General features: G+C 37.3%; 2 protein-coding genes across 3 annotated transcripts; one reads left to right on the top strand and one right to left on the bottom strand.

Moving 5' to 3' along the window:
* Positions 1-1747: 1747 nt before the first annotated feature.
* Positions 1748-11760, top strand: LOC113349132 (protein NETWORKED 1D-like). Of its 2 annotated transcripts, XM_026593052.1 has the most exons (5): positions 1748-2229; positions 3308-3591; positions 4085-4474; positions 4932-10210; positions 10429-11760. In XM_026593052.1, the coding sequence occupies exons 2-5, from the start codon at positions 3519-3521 to the stop codon at positions 11488-11490; spliced, it is 6804 nt and encodes a 2267-aa protein (XP_026448837.1). In that variant the 5' UTR covers positions 1748-2229; positions 3308-3518; the 3' UTR covers positions 11491-11760. The 2 variants fall into 2 exon arrangements, with proteins under 2 accessions (XP_026448837.1, XP_026448836.1); XM_026593051.1 differs by lacking the exon at positions 1748-2229 and having other exon boundaries at positions 2873-3591.
* Positions 11761-13125: 1365 nt separating this feature from the next.
* LOC113349133 (berberine bridge enzyme-like 24) lies at positions 13126-15132 on the bottom strand. The gene has a single exon (XM_026593053.1). It carries the CDS (start codon positions 15071-15073, stop codon positions 13499-13501), a length of 1575 nt encoding a protein of 524 aa, XP_026448838.1. The 5' UTR covers positions 15074-15132; the 3' UTR covers positions 13126-13498.
* Between the last annotated feature and the right edge of the window lie 7756 nt (positions 15133-22888).

Here is a 22888-nt window from a genome sequence, read left to right as displayed (position 1 = left end):
AAGTAATGTGATGAGTAGAACCATGAATCAGGTATCCAACTAGAAGAAGAAGAAGAAGGTGCAGAATCCTCATTGTAAACAACAAATGCTTCAGGCTCAGGGAACCAATAGTCTTCATAATCATCACCATAAGTATCATTGGAGGTATAGTAAGCTTGCATCATTGAATAATCACTTGGTGCGTATTTATATCTGCATTCTGGAGCTAAGTGACCAGGTTTCTTACAAAGTTGACACTTAACATAATAGTTGTAGCTTGGAAGATAGAAATTATTTGAATTGTCTTGTCTGGCAAATCTGGCACCATGTCTACCACCTCTAAAACCTACTCTGAAGCTACCACCATTTCTATTTCCTCTAAAACCAGAATTACCAGATCTTCCAAAGTTGCCACGAGTTGGAGAAGTTAACCAAGACTGATTACAAGAATATGATGGACCATAAAAATGTGGATAATCATTATGTGGATAAAAATTTGAACTAGCATATTGTTGATCAAATTGATTTGATTCTGAAGATAACTTATGTTGCTGAGTAACATTAGCAGAAGCAATATTAAGATCTAGTTTGGATTCAGCATTAATTCTAGCTTCTTCAGATAAGAGTAAACCTAAGGGTTCAGATGAAGTAATAAGATTCTCATTCTTCAGCTATTGAGTACAAATTGAGGTTTTGAAGGCACTGAACTTAGAAGGTAAACCTTGTAGGATACGAATTACTAAATCTTTATCAGATACATCTCTATCAATTTGAGCTAATTGATGTGGAATTGAACGTGCTTTATTGAAATATACTAGCATTGAATCAGAGCTTTTCGTTAATCCTATCAGATCCGTTTTAAGTTGTAAAAGACGAGATTTAGTATTAGAGTTATAGTTTTTCTCTAATCGATTCCAGATCTCATGAGAAAATGTGCAATCTATAACATGAGAATGAATTTCTTCTTTATAAGAGGAAAATAGCCAAGATAAAAGAGCAGAGTCTTGATTTACCCAATAAGTGTATGCTGGATTCAGAGAAAATTCATTATCAGGATCAATATCAACAAATGCAGGATCATTGACAATAACAACACTAACAGTGGATGTTCGGCGAAGATACTTTACAGGACAGTGAAAAGAACCATCAACAAATCGAAGTAGATCATAACTATGCAGTAATGGAGCGATTTGTGATTTCCATAGAGGATAATTGGTTGCAGATAATTTTGATGGTGGTTTAAATGTTAATGAAATGTGTTTATTTGAATTAGGTTGAAGAGATCTGATAATGAGATTTGAAATTAGTTAGGGTTTTGAAAGGTATCTATACCATATTGAGAAGATCAAATGTCGTTAGACAATCTACTTCTTGTTTGATTTCATTTCACAGTAATTTGAATTTTCAGATTCAGACACATAACAGACTGACATGGATATTTAAACACACAGAAACTGTGACAGGTTTAGCCGGTAGATAATGAACACTATAACTGGCACCTGACAGTTACCACACACACTACACATGTATCCATACATACATTTCACACAAGTACATCATGGTTTCCTAACAAAGTCCAATAGATTTGGAATGTAGAATTGACATGTGGCACGCCCAAAATTTAGCAACAAAGTGAAATTCAGCGTGAGATTCCGAGGCATATAACTTAAGTTTGTAAATTAAATGATTCATACCATGCCTTCTTAAAATATTGAGTTGACTCTTCTTTGCTATTTGACAAAATTGAGTTTGACATAGCAATAATTTAGTCGTTGAAGTCCTTACAAAAAGAGCAACACTGACTGCACATAAGACATCACGCTACAGTAAATATCATGCCAAAAGAGCAATTTTGCGTATGATCATCGACTTTTTATATGTTGGGTCTTATCTTTGTCCATTGTCGAGTTCAATTCACCTGTGGTGGTATATCTTGACACTCCATCTATGTAGTCAACACTCAACATCTCTCAATGTGTAAAACGATCCATCCATCCAGCTAAGAAACATATTCATGTCAATAATTATATCACCAGCTACTACAACATCATCTGCCATTAATACTACCACTGTTTTATCAAAATATAGTTCTGCCATGTTATTATTGTCAACTGTTTTATATGATGGTGATGGTGATGATGATGATGATCCACTTGCAGAAGATGATGATCTTCAACGTCGTATCGGACTCTCAATAGCGTATCGGTATCGGCCTTCCGTACCGGTGTGCCGGTACTTGTGCAAACCAGAGTATGTAAATTTTTTGATTCTTACTTCTTAACTTTGAATAGTTGATGTTTGTACAATTTTTTCTTCTTGCTTTTGAGTTTTATATGTTTGATTAAATTCCTCAATGTGATTCTCTTCTTCTTACCCTGAAATTGAAGTCAACTCTTGCATGATAGACTTTCATTTCAATTTCATTGAGCTAACCCCAGTGGAATCAAATCATGATCTTGAAATCAAATTTCCAGAATTACACTTGACTCGACAACACTAGAAATGAAAAGAAAGGGAAGAGATAACATTAGTGTCCCTTTCTTTCACTTTGATCTTGACTTACTCCTAACCAATCTGCTTCTACTTTGAAGAGGGAATAGACAAAAGGATGAGTGCTGGTAGAAATCTAGAGTAGTTGGAATATTTCCAGCGTTTTACTCACCCCCAACCCACCTGGCTAAGTCAAAGAAATTTTCACAAAATAAAACTATGCTAAAGAGGTGGGGGCACAAGCAAAAAGCACCAATATTGGAACACCCCATTGGTGTTTTAATGGGTGGGGCAAGTGCCCCACCATAGTATATTAAATCTGCCCCTTTGAAATACTAGTGTGGATTTGATGTTAATATTTTTTTGGGTTAATTATCATGTTGTCTGTTTCTTTTGTTTTTGTAAACGATTATCTTGTGTGCTTGACTGCTTGTTGAGAACCATTGTTGTGTCTTGAGATTAAGGCTTGCTGGCTTGGATTATTTTATTTCTTCTTCATCGTGTGTTCTTAAACAACTGGCTCGTTGACTAATATTACCTTCAAAAGAATGATTATTTGATTGTTTTAATGGGATCACCCAATAGATGGCTACTTTGGGTTGCTCCAATACGCATATATGCAATTGCAACTTTTCATAATTTCATTTTTTTGAAACTTAAACAAACATGCTGTTGCTTTCATAGTGTCTGTCTACTGGTTAGCCACTATGTAAGGACAAAACAAACATGTGTATCTTGCTTGATTAAACATGCTGTTAGTTGTAACTTGTTTTACACAGTTTGACTTGTCAGTTATGAAGAATCAAAAGATCAATGATTTGTTATTTGTACTTTGTAGGGTTCGGTTTCGAGTATGAATAGAGCTGTCTTGATCTTGGGGATCATGAGTACTATATCATTTTGGTGTATAGGTACAAGGAGTAACTACTAAATTTGGGTGGTTTTTGAAACCTTTATTTGGTGGTCTTTCTTAATTGTTCTATCAATTTCAGTGTTTTGTGTAATCAAAAGAAAAGAAAGAGAGATATTTTTGGTGTTTTTGTATAAGCATGGCGACCTTAAAACGCAAGTATTCATGGTGGAGTCCAAAGCATTCAAAATGGCTTCAGGAAAATCTTACAGGTACATACTTATTGGTTTCCTCTTTTCGGTTTTGTTTTGCATCTTTTATTTGAGTTACTGATACTTTTGTTAGGAATAGATCAAACGTTGTCTTTAAGATCGGAATAATTTGTATTCTTGTAGTTGTAGTGTTTGGTATGATTTGATTGGAGTTTCCATTTGCAGCAAGAAGTTTGGAATTTTCAATCTGAAGTTAATGTCGGGTGATGTTTTATCAATTATCTTCCTTAGAGTTGTAGTGATTAATATAGATATAGGCTGTAACGATGCTGGTTGTCCAACTATTAAATTCCCTACCCTATCTATTCCAACAATGAACAGAACTCGGTGTACTCGAGTCAAGCAATGTAGTATTAATTTACGAGCTTCAAAATTCAGCTAAACACGAAATCCCTTTAATGTTGCACCACTTTGGGTTTCATAGTCATAAGTCTGAGACGTGCTTTTGGTTTGCTTACAACTAAAAAATATGCAATTACCTACTTGAAAACAGATATGGATGCAAAAGTAACTGTGATGGCCGATCTCATAAAAGAGGATGCAAATTATTTCTCAAGAAGGCCAAAGACGTATCACAAGAAGCGACCTGAGTTACTGAAACTGGTTGAAGAATCTTATCTAGCATATCGGGCTCTAGCGGAAAGATATGATCATGCAATAGGGGTACTTCACCAGGCTCGTAAGACTACATTAGATGTTTTTCCATATCAAATTCCCTTCAGTGCTGATTCATCTTCCTCTCCTGATGGCTTGCACAAGGAAGGTTCAGGTCTTTCTCCATCGCAATCTCGTTCCACTGGCCAAAAAAGACCCGGACAGGTAAAACGCAAGTACTCATGGTGGAGTCCGAAGAATTCAAAATGGCTTCAAGAAAATCTTACAGGTAAATATTTGTTTTCTATTTCCGGGGTCATTTTTTGAGTTATGAAATCTTTTATCTATAAGCGATTGTTATCAGGATATTTTTTCGTGTTGCGTTTAGTATGATTTCATTGTAGTTGCCATCAGCAGCAGGTAGTAAAGATATAGGATCTAAGAATGCTGAATGCTATTTGTCCAACTATCAAATACCAGGCCCTTTTATCTATTCTATGCATGTCAAACAACAAACAGAATTCTGTGTCCTCGAGTCAAGCAATGTAGTACTGATCTAAGAGCTGCAAAATTGAGCTAAGCACGAAATTCCTTTTAGCGTTTCCAGTTCTGTTGTTTGTTAGTACCATTTTCATTAATGAAAGTAGCATTTAGGCACAGCACTTTGGGTTTCGTAAATGTAATTCTGAGACAAGCTATTCGTTTGTTTATTACTAAGAAAATATGACATTACCTACTTGAAACAGATATGGATGCAAAAGTAACTGTGATGATCAAGCTCATAAAAGAAGATTCAGATCATTTTTCAAAAAGGCCGAAGATGTATTACATAAAGCAATCTGATGAGTTACTGAAACTGGTGGAAGCATCTTACCGAGCATATCTGGCTCTAGGGGAAAGATATGATTATGCAACATGGGCACTTCGCCAGGCTCATAAGACTATGTTAGAAGCATTTTCGAGTCAAATTTCCTTCAATTATGATTCACCTTGCTCGGGCTATCCTGCTGCTGAAGGGTTTATACTGCCACAGCCAATACGTGCATTTTTGTACCCTAATGGCTTGCACAAGGAAGGTTCAGGTCTTTCTCCAGCGCAGTCTTGTTCTGCCGGCAAAAAAAGACTCAGACCGGGAAATTACCTGTTTGGATCAGGAGGAGGAGCAGAAGAACAGGCGAAGTTCGCCAAAAGAAAAGTGACGAAGGACCAAAACACTTGCGACAAAGGTAATGAGGTGCTCACAGAACAGAAGGTCAAACAGCGCAAACAAAGTTCAAAAACTGGTTTATCTGGACAGAATATCAAGACAGGGTTCATGTCCGAGGATGAATTAGTTGGGAAAGTTGATGATGTAGTTCTGAAACTAAAGCAACTGATCACAAAGTTACAATCTGGAAACAAAATTAGCCTTCAGTACCAAAAGAGTTTGGAGAAAGTATCTAATATGAAATCCAGAGAACTAAGTGAGCAGGCAATTAAAGAAGAAAGTGAATTTGGAACTTTAACACACTCTTTCTCTAAGGCTGGAGCAGGGGTAACCAACTGTTTAAAATGCTTAGAGAGTTTATCTGATCTAGAGACCAAACTTTCACATTCCCAAGAAGAGGCCGCAGTCCTGAATGAGCGAGCAAGTAAAGCTGAAACAGAAGTCCAAATCCTAAAGCAAGACCTCACCAGATTAGAGGGAGAAAATGAAGCTGCTGTTGTTCGAGATAAGCAATGCTTGGAGAGGATATCAAATTTGGAGACTAAACTCTCTCATGCCGAGGATGAAGCTAGAAGACATATCGAGAGAACCAAAGTTCTCAATGAAAAAAACTTGTCTTGTACCATGTCGATTAAGAAATTGCAAGATGAAGTCTTGTGCTTGAAGGAAGCAGAAGAGGCCGGATTACTGAATGAGCAAGTATTGATAGCGCGAGCAAGTAAAGCTGAAGCAGAAGTTCAAATCCTAAAGCAAGACCTCACCAGATTAGAGGGTGAAAATGAAGCTGTAATTCTTCGAAATAAGCAATGTTTGGAGAAGATATCAAATTCGGAGACTCAACTCTCTCATGCGGAGGCTGAAATTAGAAGACATATCGAGAGAACCAAAGTTCTCGATGAGAAAAACTTGTCTTGTACCATGTTGGTCAAGAATTTGCAAGATGAAGTTTTGTGCTTGAAGGAAGCAAAAGAGGCCGGAGTACTGAATGAGCAAGTATCGGTAGAGCGAGCAATGATTGCTGAAACAGAAGTTCAAATCTTAAAGAAGGACCTCACCAGATTAGAGGGTGAAAATGAAGCTGCTATTCTTCAATACAAGCAATGCCTGGAGAAGATATCAGATTTGGAGACTAAACTCTCTCATGTCGATGATGAAACTAGAAAACATAACGAGAGAGCCAAAATACTTGACGAGGAAAACTTGTCTTGTGCCTTAACGATTAAGAATTTGCAAGACGAAGTCTTGTTCTTGAAGGAAGCAGAAGACGATCTTAAAGAACAGGTCGAGCTTCGTTTGGGAGAAAGAAATGCTTTTCAGCAAGTAATATACTGCCTTAAAGAAGAAATAAATGAATTGAATGTGCAGTACCATAGTGTCGTGGAACAAGTAAAGCATGTTGGGTTGAAACCAGATTCCATTGAGTTGTCAGTGACGAGCTTACAACAGGAGAATTCTGAGATGAAAGAGCTGTACCATGAGGCGAAAGAAGAAAATGCATCTCTTTTGGCGAAGATGGAGCAAATGGAGAAGTTGCTGCAAAATAATGCCCATTTAGAAACTTCTCTTTCAGATGTGAATGCAGAGTTAGAAGAGTTGAGGGAAAAACTAAAGGCACAGGAAGAAACCAGCAACTCCCTTCACCAAACGAAGTCTAATCTTGTAGCTGAGAAGACCGCCCTTGTTTCCCAAGTAGAGATTGCTACTGAGAATATAACAAGACTTGCAGAGAAAAACATCTTCCTCGAGAAATCTCTCTTTGACGTTAATGCTGAGCTTGAAGAGTCTAGTACGAAATCAAGGAACTTGGAAGAATCTTTTCACTCTCTCAAGAATGAGAGGCTGGGTCTTGTTACCGAAAGGGACACACTGGTTGCCAAGTTAGAAAGCATGCGTGAAAGGCAAGAAGGTCTCGAGAAACGTTGCACACAGTTGGGTGAAAAACATGTGTCTCTGGAGAATGAGAAAGAGGCAATATGTCACGAAGCCACAGAGGTACAGGGCTTACTGGACCAAGAAAAAAAAATGCACGCAAATTTTGCTCAGAGCAATGAGATCCTCATAGGTAATCTTGTTGCTGAGAAGGCCGCCCTTCTTTCCCAAGTAGAGATTGCTACTGAGAGTCTATCAAGACTTGCTGAGGAAAACATCGTCCTTGAAAATTCACTCAATGAGGTTAATGCTGAGTTTGAAGCGTCTAAGACTAAATCAAAGAACTTGGAAGAATCTTTCCACTCTCTCAAGAATGAGAGGTTGGGTCTTGTTACTGAAAGGGACACACTTATCACCCAGTTAGAAAGCATGCGTGAAAGGCTGGAAGGTATCGAGAAATGTAGCGCAGAGTTGGCTGATCTGGAGAAGGAGAAAGAGGCACTACTTCTTGAAGTCACAGAAGTACAGGGCTTACTGGACCAAGAAAAAAAAATGCATGCAAGTTTTGCTCAGAGAAATGAGGTCCGTATAGGTAATCTTGTTGCTGAGAACGCCACCCTTGTTTCCCAAGTAGAGATTGCTGCTGAGAGTCTAGCAAGACTTGCAGAGAAAAATGCGTTCCTCGAAAAATCTCTCAATGATGTTAATGCTGAGCTTGAAGAGTCTAAGACTAAATCAAAGAGCTTGGAAGAATCTTTCCACACTCTCAAGAATGAGAGTTTGGGTCTTGTTACTGAAAGGGACACACTTATCACCAAGTTAGAAAGCATGCGGGAAAGGCAGGAAGGTCTCGAGAAATATAGCGCAGAGGTGGGTGAAAAACATGTTTATCTGGAGAAAGAGAACGAGGCACTACTTCATGAAGTCACGGAAGTACGGGGCTTACTGGACCAAGAAAAAAGAATGCATGCAAGTTTTGTTCAGAGCAATGAGATCCTTATAGGTAATCTTGTTGCTGAGAAGGCTGGCCTTTGTTCCGAAGTAGAGATTGCTTCTGAGAGTCTTGAAAGACATGCAGAGAAAAATGCTCTCCTCGAAAAATCTCTCGATGAAGTTAATGCTGAGCTTGAAGAGTCTATGACTAAATCAAAGAGCTTGGAAGAATCTTTCCGCTGTCTCAAAAATGAGAGGTTGGGTCTTGTTACTGAAAGGGACACACTTGTCACCAAGTTAAAAAGCATGCGGGAAAGGCAGGAAGATCTCGAGAAATATAGCTCAGAGGTGGATGAAAAACATGTGTATCTGGAGAAAGAGAATGAGGCACTACTTCATGAAGTCACAGAAGTACGGGGATTACTGGACCAAGAAAAAAGAATGCATGCAAGTATTGCTGCCAGCAATGAGATCCTCATAGGTAATCTTGTTGCTGAGAAGGCCACCCTTGTTTCCCAAGTAGAGATTGCTGCTGAGAGTCTAGCAAGACTTGCAGAGAAAAATGCTTTCCTCGAAAAATCTCTCGATGGCGTCAATGCTGAGCTTGAAGAATCTAGTACTAAATCAAAGAACTTGGAAGATTCTTTTCACTCTCTCAAGAATGAGAGGTTGGGTCTTGTTTCCGAACGGGACACACTTGTCACCATGTTAGAAAGCATGCGTGAAAGGCTGGAAGGTCTTGAGCAATGTTGCACAGAGTTGGGTGAAAAACATGTGTATCTGGAGAAGGAGAAAGAGGCACTACTTCATGAAGTCACGGAAGTACAGGGCTTACTGGACCAAGAAAAAAAAATGCATACAAGTTTTGCTCTGAGCAATGAGATCCTTATAGGTAATCTGGAGGACCACATTCATATACTGCAGGAAAAGCATCGGTTGATGGAAAATGAACTCGAAAAAGAAGAGGATAAAGCTATGAAAGCTCAGCTGGAGATCTCCATCTGGCAGATATGTGTCCAAAATATCGAAGAGATGAGTTACTCTCTTTTGATTGAATGCCAGAATCACCTTGAAGCATCCAAGTCATCTGAGAAGCTTATCACAGATTTGGAACAGAAAAATCTCCATCAGCAGTTGAATGTTGATACTTTGTCGAACCAAGTGGATAATCTGAAAATGGGGATTCGTCAAGTGTTGAAGCTACTTAAAACTGATGTAGATTATGCATGTCCAGATAAAACTGAAGAAGATGAGAGACTTGTTCAGCATATTTTGAAGAAGATTGAAGATGTTGTTTGTGAGTTATTCCAATTACAAGATGACAAGCAGCAATTATTGTCTGAGAAGTTGGTTCTTGTTACTGTTTTTCAACAACTGACGAGTGATTTGCAAAACTCAAGCTTAGTTTATCGAGATGAAAACTCAAAGTTACTTGAAGAAATCAAATCTTTGAGAAATGACTACTCAAACTTGAAGGAAGAAACATGCATGCTAGAAGAGGAAAGCATTTATCTACTCGAGGAAACTATGTTTCTGAGCAACCTTTGTTTAGTTCTGAAGAGTTTTGGTGCTGAACTGAAGAGTTTTGGTGCTGAAAAAGTTGCTGAACTTAAAGGGCTTGGAGAAGGTTTGGAATCCCTACAAGGACTAAATGGTGGTCTCGAGCAGGAAATTAAAATGATGCATGAAGGGATTAAAATGGTCGAAGCAGAAAATTTAAATCTCAAAGCTGCAGTTGACAAGTTGGAAATTGAGCTTAACGCAACAAGGAACCAGAAAGATATGGAGCTCAGACCTGTAGAGGTTTGCAACACGGACCTCGATGATGAACGTACTGCAGAATTTGTAAAGCTGAAAGAAAGTCTTTGTGCATTGGTAGGTGAAAATAAAGAAATGAAGTCTGACATGACAAGATATGCACAAGATATGGGTCCTCTGGTCGAGAGTATAAATAATCTTGAAGATCTTATGTTTTCACATATAAGCTCCGATTCAGCAGATAGTCAGGAGATTAAGGTAATTTCTAATTTCGTTTGAACTGCTCCTTTGATTCTGTCTGAGGATAATAGTTCATTAAAATGCTAGTTCCCAGTTGTAAGATTTTATTAGGGCATGCTATGAGTATGATATATTGTTCATTGTTATCAGGCAAATGGCACTTGGCAAGTTTTCTGTTTAGCTGAAATTGTCCCTGAACTTCATGAGGAACTTTCTATTAATGCCTTAATTTACAGGATGTGGCGAAGCCTCGACATGATAGGAGCTCTCAGCTGAGTGGTGATCAGACTCTCACAATGTCAGTTGGAATCCCTGACTTGCAAGATCTGCAGAGAAGGGTAAAAGCATTTGAAAAGGCACTGATAGAGATGAAGAGACTCATTCAACAGGAAAGCATGGGCGTCAACAATAAGACGAGCAAAGCTGTTCAGGTGGAACCCAATGGTCTCATTAATAGGAATTCCGAGCTTGATACTTCTAGCGGTGCAAAGAATGTGATTATAGTGAAAGACATTCCACTCGATCAGGTTGCATCGTCTTCATCTTACGATCACCGACGTGACCTATATGCAACTAGCTTAAGAAGAAGCGCTCCAATTGATGAGCAACAGCTCGAGTCATGGGGCATTGTTGAGAAGGACTGCACCAATAATATGACGGTGAACAATAACCCAAAAGGGGCATCTCCTGTGAGGGAAACTGGTAATAGTGATTGCCTTCAAGAGCACAACTCTTCAACAATTTTACAGGAAGAGAAGGAGATGGTCATCGACCATCTAAAGGTCCCCAAGAGAGTTTCATGGGCACAAGAAGGGAATACACAGAAAGTCCTGCAAAGACTAGCATCCTACAATATGCAACTAAGCAACCTTAAAGGAACTGTGCAAGGATTGAGAAAAAAGGTCAAGAAAATCCCGAAAAGCAGGAGGACAGAAAATTCCGAATATGATAAGGTGGAAGGGAAGCTACAAGAAGTTGGTGAAGCAATCACTCAGTTGCTTGATAGCAACAAAAAATTAAGAAAAAATCTAGAAGAAACTGTTCCTGTGAAACTTGATGGAAAGGCTGAGTTAGAGTCGAAAGAAAGCAGAAATGTCTCAGTGGAAGCACAAAAAATGTGTGAAAAGATCCAATGCCTAGATTTGGAGGTGCAGAAAATGCAGATTGTTCTAATGAAACTTGACAATGAACATGGGGAAGGAACCTCATCAGATCCTGCTAGAAGCTCGTCAGCTCCTGCTAGAAGAAAGAGACTTGCACTAAGAGATCTCCTTTATAGTGATAAGGAGAAGCAGTAACCGCAGAATGAAAGACAGACAGGTTTTGTGCATGTACGGGACCTTCCATGTAACGAAACCGAGGTTGGTACATCTACTGTTATTTGATTATACAACTTGTAAAGACCTCATCTATTAGCTTTCCATTGTAAATTTTTCTTCCCTTGTTTTACAATTTTCTGAAAATTGAGTGTGATTTATGTGTACAGACTAAAGATGTGTTCCTGGAACAAAATAATGTGTAATTTCTTAATAAAGCTCTGCATTTCTGAGATTGATGCAACCGACCAATTTTTGTGGGTACAATTTTATCATTTGAGTTGTTCACTTCCTACATTCTCTAAAAGCTTTTTGTCTTGACAGACTTAAGTACCTGGCTGTGCGCTTCCTCGCAACATATTGTTTTTTTTTTTTTTTTTTTTTTAAGGAAAAGTCAGCAGAGAAATTAAGCAAATATATCAAAATGTACAAAGATCCATTTACTGGTAGTGCAGTAAAGTGAAGTACTGAATCTACTGATTGAATCCAACTCATTTCGTTACAATCCGTTATCTCCAAACCAAGCTCAGGAAATCTCTCATCCAGCAAAATTAGTAGTTCCTCAGAGTTCCCAAGAAACAAAGAGGGAAATGAAGCTTTTATTGTTTTTTCTCCTTTTTTTAGTAGAAGCCACAGGAGCTAAGGATGACGCCGAAGCTCCCACTGTCACCTCCTCTAATCGCCCAGCACAAGTCTTCTCCACGGATTCTTCTTTATCAAGAATTCTCCCGTTAACATCGACATCTGAGCATCCATAACATTATCAGCTGCAAGTCCATATTTCCTTAACAAAGTACCATACCCACCTCCACTAAACAACCCACCACCAACACCTACAGTAGTCAGTAGGATAAACTCCTGCAGGAAAGCCAAGAGTTGAGCTCTTCTCTGCAATTCTGTAATATAATTCAACCCATGCAGTACTTGTTTCTGCGTCGACTGCAATTGATCTAAAATTAGACAGACTTCTCAAGTATGCTACTGCGAGCTTTGATCTGGATTTCGCGTCTTCTGGAACAAATTACAACTGCTTGAACTTGGGATTCATGCCAAGGGGTAATCATATGTTCGGGTTCTTGAGTAGTAGTAGATATTAAGAACCTTATGCTGTGTAAAGTGAATTTCAGAATTGATGCATACCTTGAGCTGGTTGGAGTAAAAACAGATACAGAATTGAGTGCAAGGCATTCAGTAAAGTCTTCATCATTTCCTAATGAAGTTTATAAGAAAACAAAGATCAAAGAAGCTACAACAAGTATGCTATAACTTGATTTGTTATGTTTATTCATAATTGTGAGATTTTTAGAAATTGTTTTGAAAGATCTGGAAATGCTGAATTCATGAGTTGCAGGCTGCCAAACAGTTAGGTTTCCTTTAACAATCATTCAGGCTGCCAAACAGTACTCACGTGATGTTGATGAAAGGCAAACATTGCCCCCACGAAATGTCGGTAGCATTCATTCCACTCTTGCCTCTTTCAACTTGTGAGTTTATTTAACCTTTGGGTCATTGGTTTTAAGATATTTTGTTTCTCATCTTTGTACTGCATGGTGCATCCGAATCCGAATATTCCATGCAACATCCGATTTCCATCCAAAATCCAAACAAATGTAATCCTTTTCACTTCAAATGCAAGTATAAATTTTCATGTATGAAATTTGTATACTACATTTTCGGATTTCTTCTGAACCCAATTTTTATTTACGTATATAATAATTAATATTTTGGATGCGAAATCCATCGGGCATCCATAGACACCCTTACATATTGATGTTACAGCATTGGATACCCTGAACTTACAAATGCATTTTAAGCACATCCTGTATACAGTAACTTGCTTGATTGACGGAGCACTGGCTGGGTAACTTTTGTTGTGAAGAGACCAACTTTTCTTTCTTTATGAATACAATGTAAAGTAAAAGAGAAAGAATATAATCATCTACCTTATATGCTTATATCTATTACTATTGTGCTATTCCTTTAATTTTCTTCAAAATAATCCATCACTTGGAATGCTTTGTTCATTTCTAAAGAAGTTCTCTGGATCAACTCTACTCTTAACTTGAACCAATCTTTTGTAGTTGTTCTTGAAATACTTACTTCCCCATGCACTACCCTGCAAGTAGTTTGCACTTCCATTTCTCGACACACCCAGATCGATATCTCGATAATTGACGTACGCTTCCCGTGGCGACTTCGATACGTATGGAGCCATATACTCGTAAAAGTTTCTCATCCAATCTATACGCCTTTCAGATTCTTCTGGCCCTGGCTCTGTCCATATTGTCAAGTACTGGATTTGAATTATAGTCCCACTTCTGTGTGGGAAAGGGATCGAAGTCTCTGCAATCTCATCCATAATTCCGCCATAAGGATTCATTGTCATTACAGGTCGAACTCCTTCCTTTAATATTTTCCATGCCCCTTCCAATGCGGCTACCGGAATTGGCGTCTTCACATAATCAGACTTTCCTTTAGCAAACCTCTTTGATTGAGTCCTATTCAATAGAACATCTAGAGTTCCGTTGTATGGCATTCCAGCGTACCAGAGTACAGATCGAATCCAACTCATTTCGATGCAATCTTTACTCTCTAAACCCAGCTCAGGAAATGCCTCTTTCATCACAGGTAGGAGAGCCTTAGTATCTCCAAGAAACAAAGAAATGAACGAAGCTTTAATCGTTCTACGTTCGTTGGTGCCAACCGGAGCTATGCCAGCTCTAATAAAGAGCTCCCGAGGAAGTTTATGTGCAACTTCTTGCCACCTATATACCAGTGAAGTTAAACCTGCATCATCTCTCAACAATTTCTCTATTCTAAAAACAGTTACAGTTGGTGGGACGTAAACCAATCTGATCTTCCAGGAAAGAATGACGCCAAAGCTCCCAGGAGCACCGCCTCTTATGGCCCAGAACAAGTCTTCTCCCATGGATTCTCTATCGAGAATTTTCCCGTTAACGTCGACTATTTGAGCATCAATGACATTATCAGCTGCAAGTCCATATTTCCTTAACAAAGTACCATAACCACCTCCACTGAACAATCCGCCGACGCCTACAGTAGGACAAACCCCTGCAGGGAACCCAAGAGTCTTGCTTTTTTCTGCAATTCTGTAATAAAGCTCGCCCATAAGCGCGCCAGATTGAACCCATGCAGTTTTATTTTCAGCATCGACGTTAATTGACCGGAGATTAGACAGATCAAGAATTAGAAATGAAACATCAGATATAGAAGATAAACCTTCGTAGTCGTGGCCGCCGCTTCGAATCTTCATCAGAATTCCATGTTGCTTAGAACAAATCACAGATGCTTGAACTTGGGATTCATCTGAAGGAAGAATTATGAACTCAGGTTTTAGAGTGGTAGATGTTATGAATCTAATGTTGTGCACAGTTGACGTCCATATTGATGAAAATCTTGAACTGTTGGGTGTATAAATTGGTATGAAACCTGTCTTAGAATGGAGTTTAAGGCATTCAAGAAAGTCGCCAGTATCAATTGATGTTGTTCCTAATGAAAAACTGAAAAGTAACACTAATATCAAAAGTATAGAATATCTCTCCATCTTAAATTTGTTCTGTTTCACATATTTTATCACTGCCTTTATTTATAGGCTCAGCTTTTATGTAAAGGACTACTACATAGTACTATTCTTTCATGTGTAGCACTGTAGCCTGCTAGAATGTCAAAGATATTTAATTTTTTTTTATTATTATCCTTGTTTAGTTATATTTTGTTATCCGTTTTAGATAAATTGTTGATAAATACAGATATTGCATCTTTGACTAGTGAACTAACATGTATTTTTAAAACGTCAGATTTCTAATTACAGAATAAATGTGAAATTCGAAAGGTTAAAAGCTGCATGATCATTATATTGTTTCATAATCAAGCCGGTAATGGTAGGACTCCCTTACCTTAATTGAAATGTCAATTTGAAATATGAATGCCCTTCATACGGGTTGAATTCTTGCCATAATGTAGCATAAGAATTGACTTGCAGATGTTATCTCTTTGAATAAATAAAGGTCAATATAAATTGCCTGGCCACAATTAATGCCAACCTACCTTTGGAAAAAATCTTTGGTCATTTCTTTATTCACGTATCTGGTCTGGTAATAAAGACTCGGCTGTGCTCGATCCATGCCATGGTATTGGACCATAGAAAAGTAAACAATTTGACAAAAATCCAAATAAAAGTAGGCTAGGACGCCTTGTATTTTCTAGTCCAATTTTATTGATTTGACAGTTTATAAGAAACTGACGTTCACATTTGAGCGCGTTTTCAAAGAGGCAATTAATCCATGGAGAAAACATACTGATAAACGGTTTTGAATTGTGCGTTTTTCAACCTTCAAAAAGGAACATATATATATGAGAATATAAATGAAGCACTTGCGTCTTTTTTACGTGCAATCTTGTTGCCAGCGCGCTCCATTGTACTAATTTTTATCGGAAACTCTAAGACCTTGTTTATTTGCAGCTGACTCGGAGTCTGGGTCTGAGTCAATCCCTGACTCGCACCGAGTCAGCAGTCAAATCATTTGTTTTCTATTTTTAGTCAGATGTGACTCGACCTCTGACTCATACATACCCCTGACTCGGACCTGTTTGAGCCAGGTAATAAAATATCCCTGACTTATGGGACCAAACCACTAACTCACAAATTTTAGAGTCAGATGAGTCAGATCTGATTCAAAACAAATATATCGAGTCAGAACCACATGAGTCAGGCGATTTCACTCAGATCCAGACGACTCATATGAGTCAGGAATAAACAAACATGTGTAAGACTGGGTCTCATAGTCGTTATTCATAAGATTCACAAAAAAAACCATGTTAAGATGTTAGAAGAGACTAGGTTTTCTGGATTTCAGTTCCAAACTTCGAAACACAGAACCATCACCAATTTATGTGCCCAATTAACTTTGAAAACCGGCTTTCAAAGATATAATTAATTGCCCAAGACTTATTAACTGAAGAAACCAAAAAACCCAGGCATTGTCGGTCTATTTTCAACAATGCCCCTCACATGCAGCTTTTATTGGGTGTAAGGGGTGAAACTTTAATCAAATGATACAATGTAGGTGTAGTCAGCGGTAGAGCCAAGATTTCTAAGTTGGGGGTGCAAAAATTTGTTTCGAGGTGCAATTTTTTTTTAAGGGTGCAAAGAAGCAAAATTGGCTTGTAAATAAACTTAAACATTTAATTGGACCCAAATTAGGCTTTAAAGCCAACTGAGCAGCTGACCTGGGAGTGCAAGTGCAAACCATTGCAATGGGCTGTCTCCAACCCTGGGTGTAGTCATATTATAATTAATAGAAACTAGAAATTACTAGTGATCCTGTTTTAAGGACCAATTAAGGTCTAGTCCATCCATTAAAGATGGTTAATTTAATTGATGTTTTTGGACCAAAAATATTATTCTCAATACCAAAAACGTGTGAGAGTGTTGTTATGTACTTTTTTAGAAAGATACCAGAAATATCCTCTCCCTCACATATACACTTGTTATGTTGATTGAACCCTATCTATTATGTCCTCACACTTCTTGTTTTCTCTCTCGATTGATCTTCTACGGTGGATGAGGAGAAGAAGAGAAGCAAAGAAGAAGAAGATTCAAGAATAGATTCATGAAGAAGTAGAAGAAGGAGATACAATTCATCAACTTTCGATTTTGTTTAAAACTTTTTAATCTTTTTCTTCTTCATCATGATATGATATTCAATGTTGGAAGGCGAAGGTTGTCCGATTAAAGAGATGATTACTTTCTTTCTTTTTAATTAGTTTAATTTTACTATTTTTGTTAAATTTATCTTTGATTAAATTATTTTTGTTTCAATCACATATTTTTTCCTTCAGTATGTACTGTTAGATCAATATGCATTGTAGGATCATGCACCTTTCCTTTAGTACATTTTTTCCCTCCAGAACATATCAATGTGTGTTGTTGGATCATCTATTCTATTTTTTTGTGTACTCTCTTCTTCTCCGCTATGACCTGTAATGCTTAATTTTTCTTACCAATTTTTTTTATAACATTATTTGTGCATTTAAGATGGAATAACTTTTTCCCTGCTTTTGATTCAATTTCACACGTAATTATGCATTTAATTCACCTCCTTGGCTTACTATAAAATCCAGTTGAAATTTCCATTTCACTTATCCTACAACAGGCTATTATCTTTCGCGTTTTTCATGTTTATCTCCTTTGTTAGTCTTGGTGTTAAGTTGAAAGTTTGGATAGTTTGTGTTATTACTTACATACGCTATGACAAACAACTATATCCTGGACACATCTATTTTGTTGGGGTAAAACATTACTCATTCTTGAGGTGTACTTGTGTACTATTGTAGGACATGTGGCGCTTTCTTCATCAATTTTTTTTCTTCAGTTTCAGTTGCTTCTTTTCCGTTAATTAAATTCATTTATTTATTTTGTTGTTTCATTGTTACGTCCCTAATAAGTATACGCGAGATTATCCTCCTCCAAATTCTTTCTCTACTCTATTTTTATACTAACCCACCCACCCCCTCCCAAAAAATAAATAATAGCTTTTCTTCTATAAAATCAGTGTTATACATATTTAATCTTCCTAATATTCTAATTTGGTCTATGTGTTAGTGGCTGACAGATCTTCAAATGAAAACTTGGGTCGTGAACGCGGTGGATATGGACTGTGTGTTAGTGATCATAATGTGTTCGTCTACTTAACCGTTGGAGGGAAATATGGCGTCGTCTATAGCGCTATTTATCATGAGCTTTCAACTCTCAAGATACTGATTGAAAATGTGTTGTATGGATTTTTTTTAGGATATGGGTATTTTCTTATTCAAAAGCTGTTGTATAGTTGTTAACTATGAAGTGGCCACATCGTTCAAATAAAGATGGCTTTATAGGGATATGTGAGAAATTTGGAGTAGCAACTATCAGGCTTGCACTTGAGGTGAGGAATTACTTGAAGAGATATTACGCTAATGTGGATGGAAGGTATGCATTCATTAGGCATTCTCCTAGAGGCTGAATTTCATTACTGATTTCTGTTCCAATAAATATCATGGAACATGTGATGGAGAATTTATTAAGAAATACAATTATCCAAGGATAAGTTAACCATCTTTGATGTTAATGACAATATTATGAGAACTGCGCATTTAACTGCAAACACATGCTACTTGCAACGACGTTATATAGAAAATGGATGCTGTGGGTACAAAAAAAATAATATATATATATATATATATATATATATATTATTTTTTTTAAAGGTTAGATATAAGTTATTTAAGTGAAATAGTGATATGTGTTAACATATATTATTTGATTTAACGAGTTAAACCTGGTAATTTTCCTTGATCTATCTACGTTATTTATCTATACAATCCCGGTCAATTTTTATGTGTCTGGCCAATACCTACCATTTTCCTTGTTTCTGGACACAAAATCTCTTTTCTTTGTCTAAGTCTTCTCTCTTTTTTAGATAAATTGACAAGCAATATTCATCCATTTGTACAAGTGAGTATTTCATGTATTATAATATCTGTCGAACATTCAATTCAGAGGTTTTTGCCATGTTTTAGCTAAGATTTTAAGAAAATTCTAGATATACAATATATCAATTTAACGGATTTTTCAATTGTGGGTACTCTTGAAGTTGATATTTTCATCTTAGAAATACAACAAGGGTTAGAAATTGTAAAAAAATTTAGTGAAATCAAATCCAGTTGGTCCTTGTTATTGGCATGTTGATCTCCTAAATTTAGTTGTGTATGTTTTCTGTATACTCTTGATTAATATTATCAATTATAAGATAGCTTGTTCCTTGTGTATTTCGGGATGGAAAATGGCGTGCTGCTTTGGGATATCCCTAGGACCATAGTTACCTGTGAATTGACTTCTTTTAGTTTGATATGACAGAAAACAATAAATGCTTTTATCAGTTGTTAACCGTCCTTACTTTTTTTGCTGATGTCTAGTAACTTCAAAAGTGGTCACGATTATTCTTTCAATGCTGATGAATTCTTACATATGGGAATAGTGCGTTCAGAGGTATACATTCTCTCTTTCTTTCTACCCATTAGGCCCATAAGAATGCATGAATATATGCACATATGTTTTTGAAGAAAGGTCCAAGCAAGTTATTTTCTTTCAAGATGTGAAAAGGCCGGGTTCTAACAACCATACCCAATATTTCGTTCGACAATCTGAATAGACAAACTCCAATATACTTTCAAGAGAACCAACTAGACAGTCAGACTTAATCTATAAAAAAGTATATCAAAGAGTTATATCTCAATTTCTCAATTCAATCTACAATCAAACAAATAGGAATTTGTGAGCCCGATTGAATAAGAGAAATAACTTGGATGGTATCACAAACCAATATCCAAGTGTCAATCAATTCAATCAACAACCCAAAGGTCGGATTCAAGAACTGATTGAACTTAACACAGAACCTGTGATATTTCTATTATATAACAAATATAATGCGGAAAAGAAATAATATAGACACCAGAAATTTTGTTAACGAGGAAACTGCAAATGCAGAAAAACCCCGGGACCTAGTCCCGCTTTGAACACCACACTGTATTAAGCCGCTACAGACACTAGCCTACTACCAATGAACTTCAGATAGTTGAGCCCTAACCAATCTCACAGTGATCAAGGTACAGTTTCGCTCATTACGTCTCTGAACCCCAACAAGATTCTACGCACTTGATTCCCTTAGCTGATCTCACCCACAACCAAGAGTTGCTATGACCCAAAGTCAAAGACTTGATAAACAAATCTGTCTCACACATAAAAGTCTGTTGGAATAGATAAATCTGTCTCCCACAGAAATACCTATGAGTTTTGTTCCGTCTTATGATAAATCAAGGTGCACATGAACCAATTGATAAACCGGACTTATATTCCCGAAGAACATCCTAGTATTATCAATCACCTCACAATAATCTTAATCGTACGGAAGCGAAACAAGATATTGTGGAATCACAAACGATGAGACGAAGATGTTTGTGACTACTTTTAATCTTACTTATCGGAGATAATATAATACTCAATCACGATAGTAGAAGTAAGATCAGAACACGCAACTACAGAGAAAATAGTTGGGTCTGGCTTCACAATCCCAATGAAGTATTAAGTCATTAACCTACAGGGTTTCGTGAAAAACCTAAGGTTAAAGGAGAATGGACTCTAGTCGCAACTATTATCACACGGGAGGTGTGGGGATTAGGTTTCCCAGTTGCTAGAGTTCTCCCTTATGTAGTTTATAAATCATGGTTTGCAATCTAAGTTAACTTGGTAACAAAGCATTCAATTCAACCGTTAGATCGAACTTAACTTGTTATACACAAATGAAATGTACCTTCATTTAAGTTTGAGTAACCGTACCTAAACGTGTACACTAGGTTGGCTCAACAGCAGTTAACCGAAGTTAGCTGTATGAACACTCTCATATCAACCTTATTCATCTTAACCACAACTAGTTCAAATGACTCAAATGAAACTAGTTATAGAGTTGTTCAATTGTTATATTCTCACAGAAGTATACAAGAACACACAATTGAAGCAAAATCAGTTTGATTCACTCGAATCAATTCATGAACATTATAGCCACAATTTGCAAAAGATTGCATTCCTTATTATATAAATGTATTAGTTCATGACACAACCTATTATAGAACTTTAACCACTCAAGTATGCAAACGGGTACGCATACTTAAGTAGCCGGACCAAGTTTGGGTTCGCCAGTATGCGCACGGTACGCATACCTCCAAACTCAGCACAAATTCCCGGACCTAAACCTTACGTCAGTATGCGTACCGGTATGTGTACTTAAGTACCCGGATTTTCCCAAACCAACATGTACGCATACGGGTATGCATACTATGGTTCCCGGACATGGATTACATATATGTAAGAACACATACTATGTTTATAATCTAATGGTTAAGTGTTCTAAACTCTATTTCAATCATTGAAACATTCTTTGAGGATGACAATAGCTGTTTTCACGAAATATTAGCATCAAAGCAATTTTTAAGTTATTGAAATAATCAATACGAAACATTCCAAGTCTACATCAAATGATTGCATCACACAAACCATGTAAGATGTTACTCGACAATTTTCACATGATCATCTATTGACTTTCGTCAAGAATATAAGATGAACTTGGTTGAAGCGAAAGCTTACCAATACATATTTCGAGAAATATGTAAGCGAGTGAAACTCAACTCAAAATCTCAAACGTGTATAATCGAATACTATATAGTAATACGACTTTTGTCTCAATATAGGAGATAGAGTAGAAATAGACTTTCCAAGTGATAGATGAGTTTTAGTCTTCACATAACTATAAATCAAGACTTATATGTAGACTAATGCTCAACTACACAATCTATCCTAGTCCGATACATTACTATAAGTAGACTAGAAATCACTAACATTACTATAGTTTTGATCACTAACATTGACAAACAAGCTTGAGATAGCAACGCTTGCGAGGTTGACCGAGCAACGATTTCTTCATCATCAATCGAATCACTGTTCGCGACCCAGGATTCTATTTTATCATCAATCCAATCAACATTCACGTTTTTTATTTTTCTTATCAATGAATAGATCTCTTTACTTGTACGACTTAGATATCTCGTATTTCAGTCTAGGGGGAAACTACTCCGTTCTATAGCGAGTAGAGGAAGCGGTTGCAGAGGAGAAAGAATTGCTTTACCCATCGAACCGGGCCAAAAAAGGGAAAGAAAGTTCTCCGCCGACCAAAAAGCAAGTTCACATGGAGATCTAGATCAGTTCACAAGGGAAACCCTAGCTATTCTTAGCATGATATTGGGGAATCTCATTGCTATTACTCAAACAAGCATGAAGCGTATGCTTGCATATTCATCCATAGGTCAAATCGGATATGTCATTATTGGAATAATTGTTGGAGACTCAAATGATGGATATGCAAGCATGATAACTTATATGTTGTTCTATATCTCCATGAATCTAGGAACTTTTGCTTGCATTGTATCATTTGGTCTACGTACCGGAACTGATAACATTCGAGATTATGCAGGATTATACACGAAAGATCCTTTTTTGGCCCTCTCTTTAGCCCTATGTCTCTTATCCCTAGGAGGTATTCCTCCACTAGCAGGTTTTTTCGGAAAACTCCATCTATTTTGGTGTGGATGGCAGGCAGGCCTAAATCAAAGCTACTTGCTTATAAAAGTCAGGTGCATAGCATGGAAAGGTATCCAGAAAGTAGAGTCACAACTAGTATGAGATAGGTATTCCTATCTTACCTAATACCCGCTACTAAAAGTTGCACAATAGGCTATAGGGTCTAACTCCAGATCGATGGGCCAAACG

Source organism: Papaver somniferum, chromosome 2, assembly GCF_003573695.1.
Source record: "Papaver somniferum cultivar HN1 chromosome 2, ASM357369v1, whole genome shotgun sequence".
Lineage (NCBI taxonomy): Eukaryota > Viridiplantae > Streptophyta > Magnoliopsida > Ranunculales > Papaveraceae > Papaver > Papaver somniferum.
The sequence above is the reverse complement of the archived record's forward strand: the minus strand, read 5'-3'. Positions and strand labels throughout refer to the sequence as shown.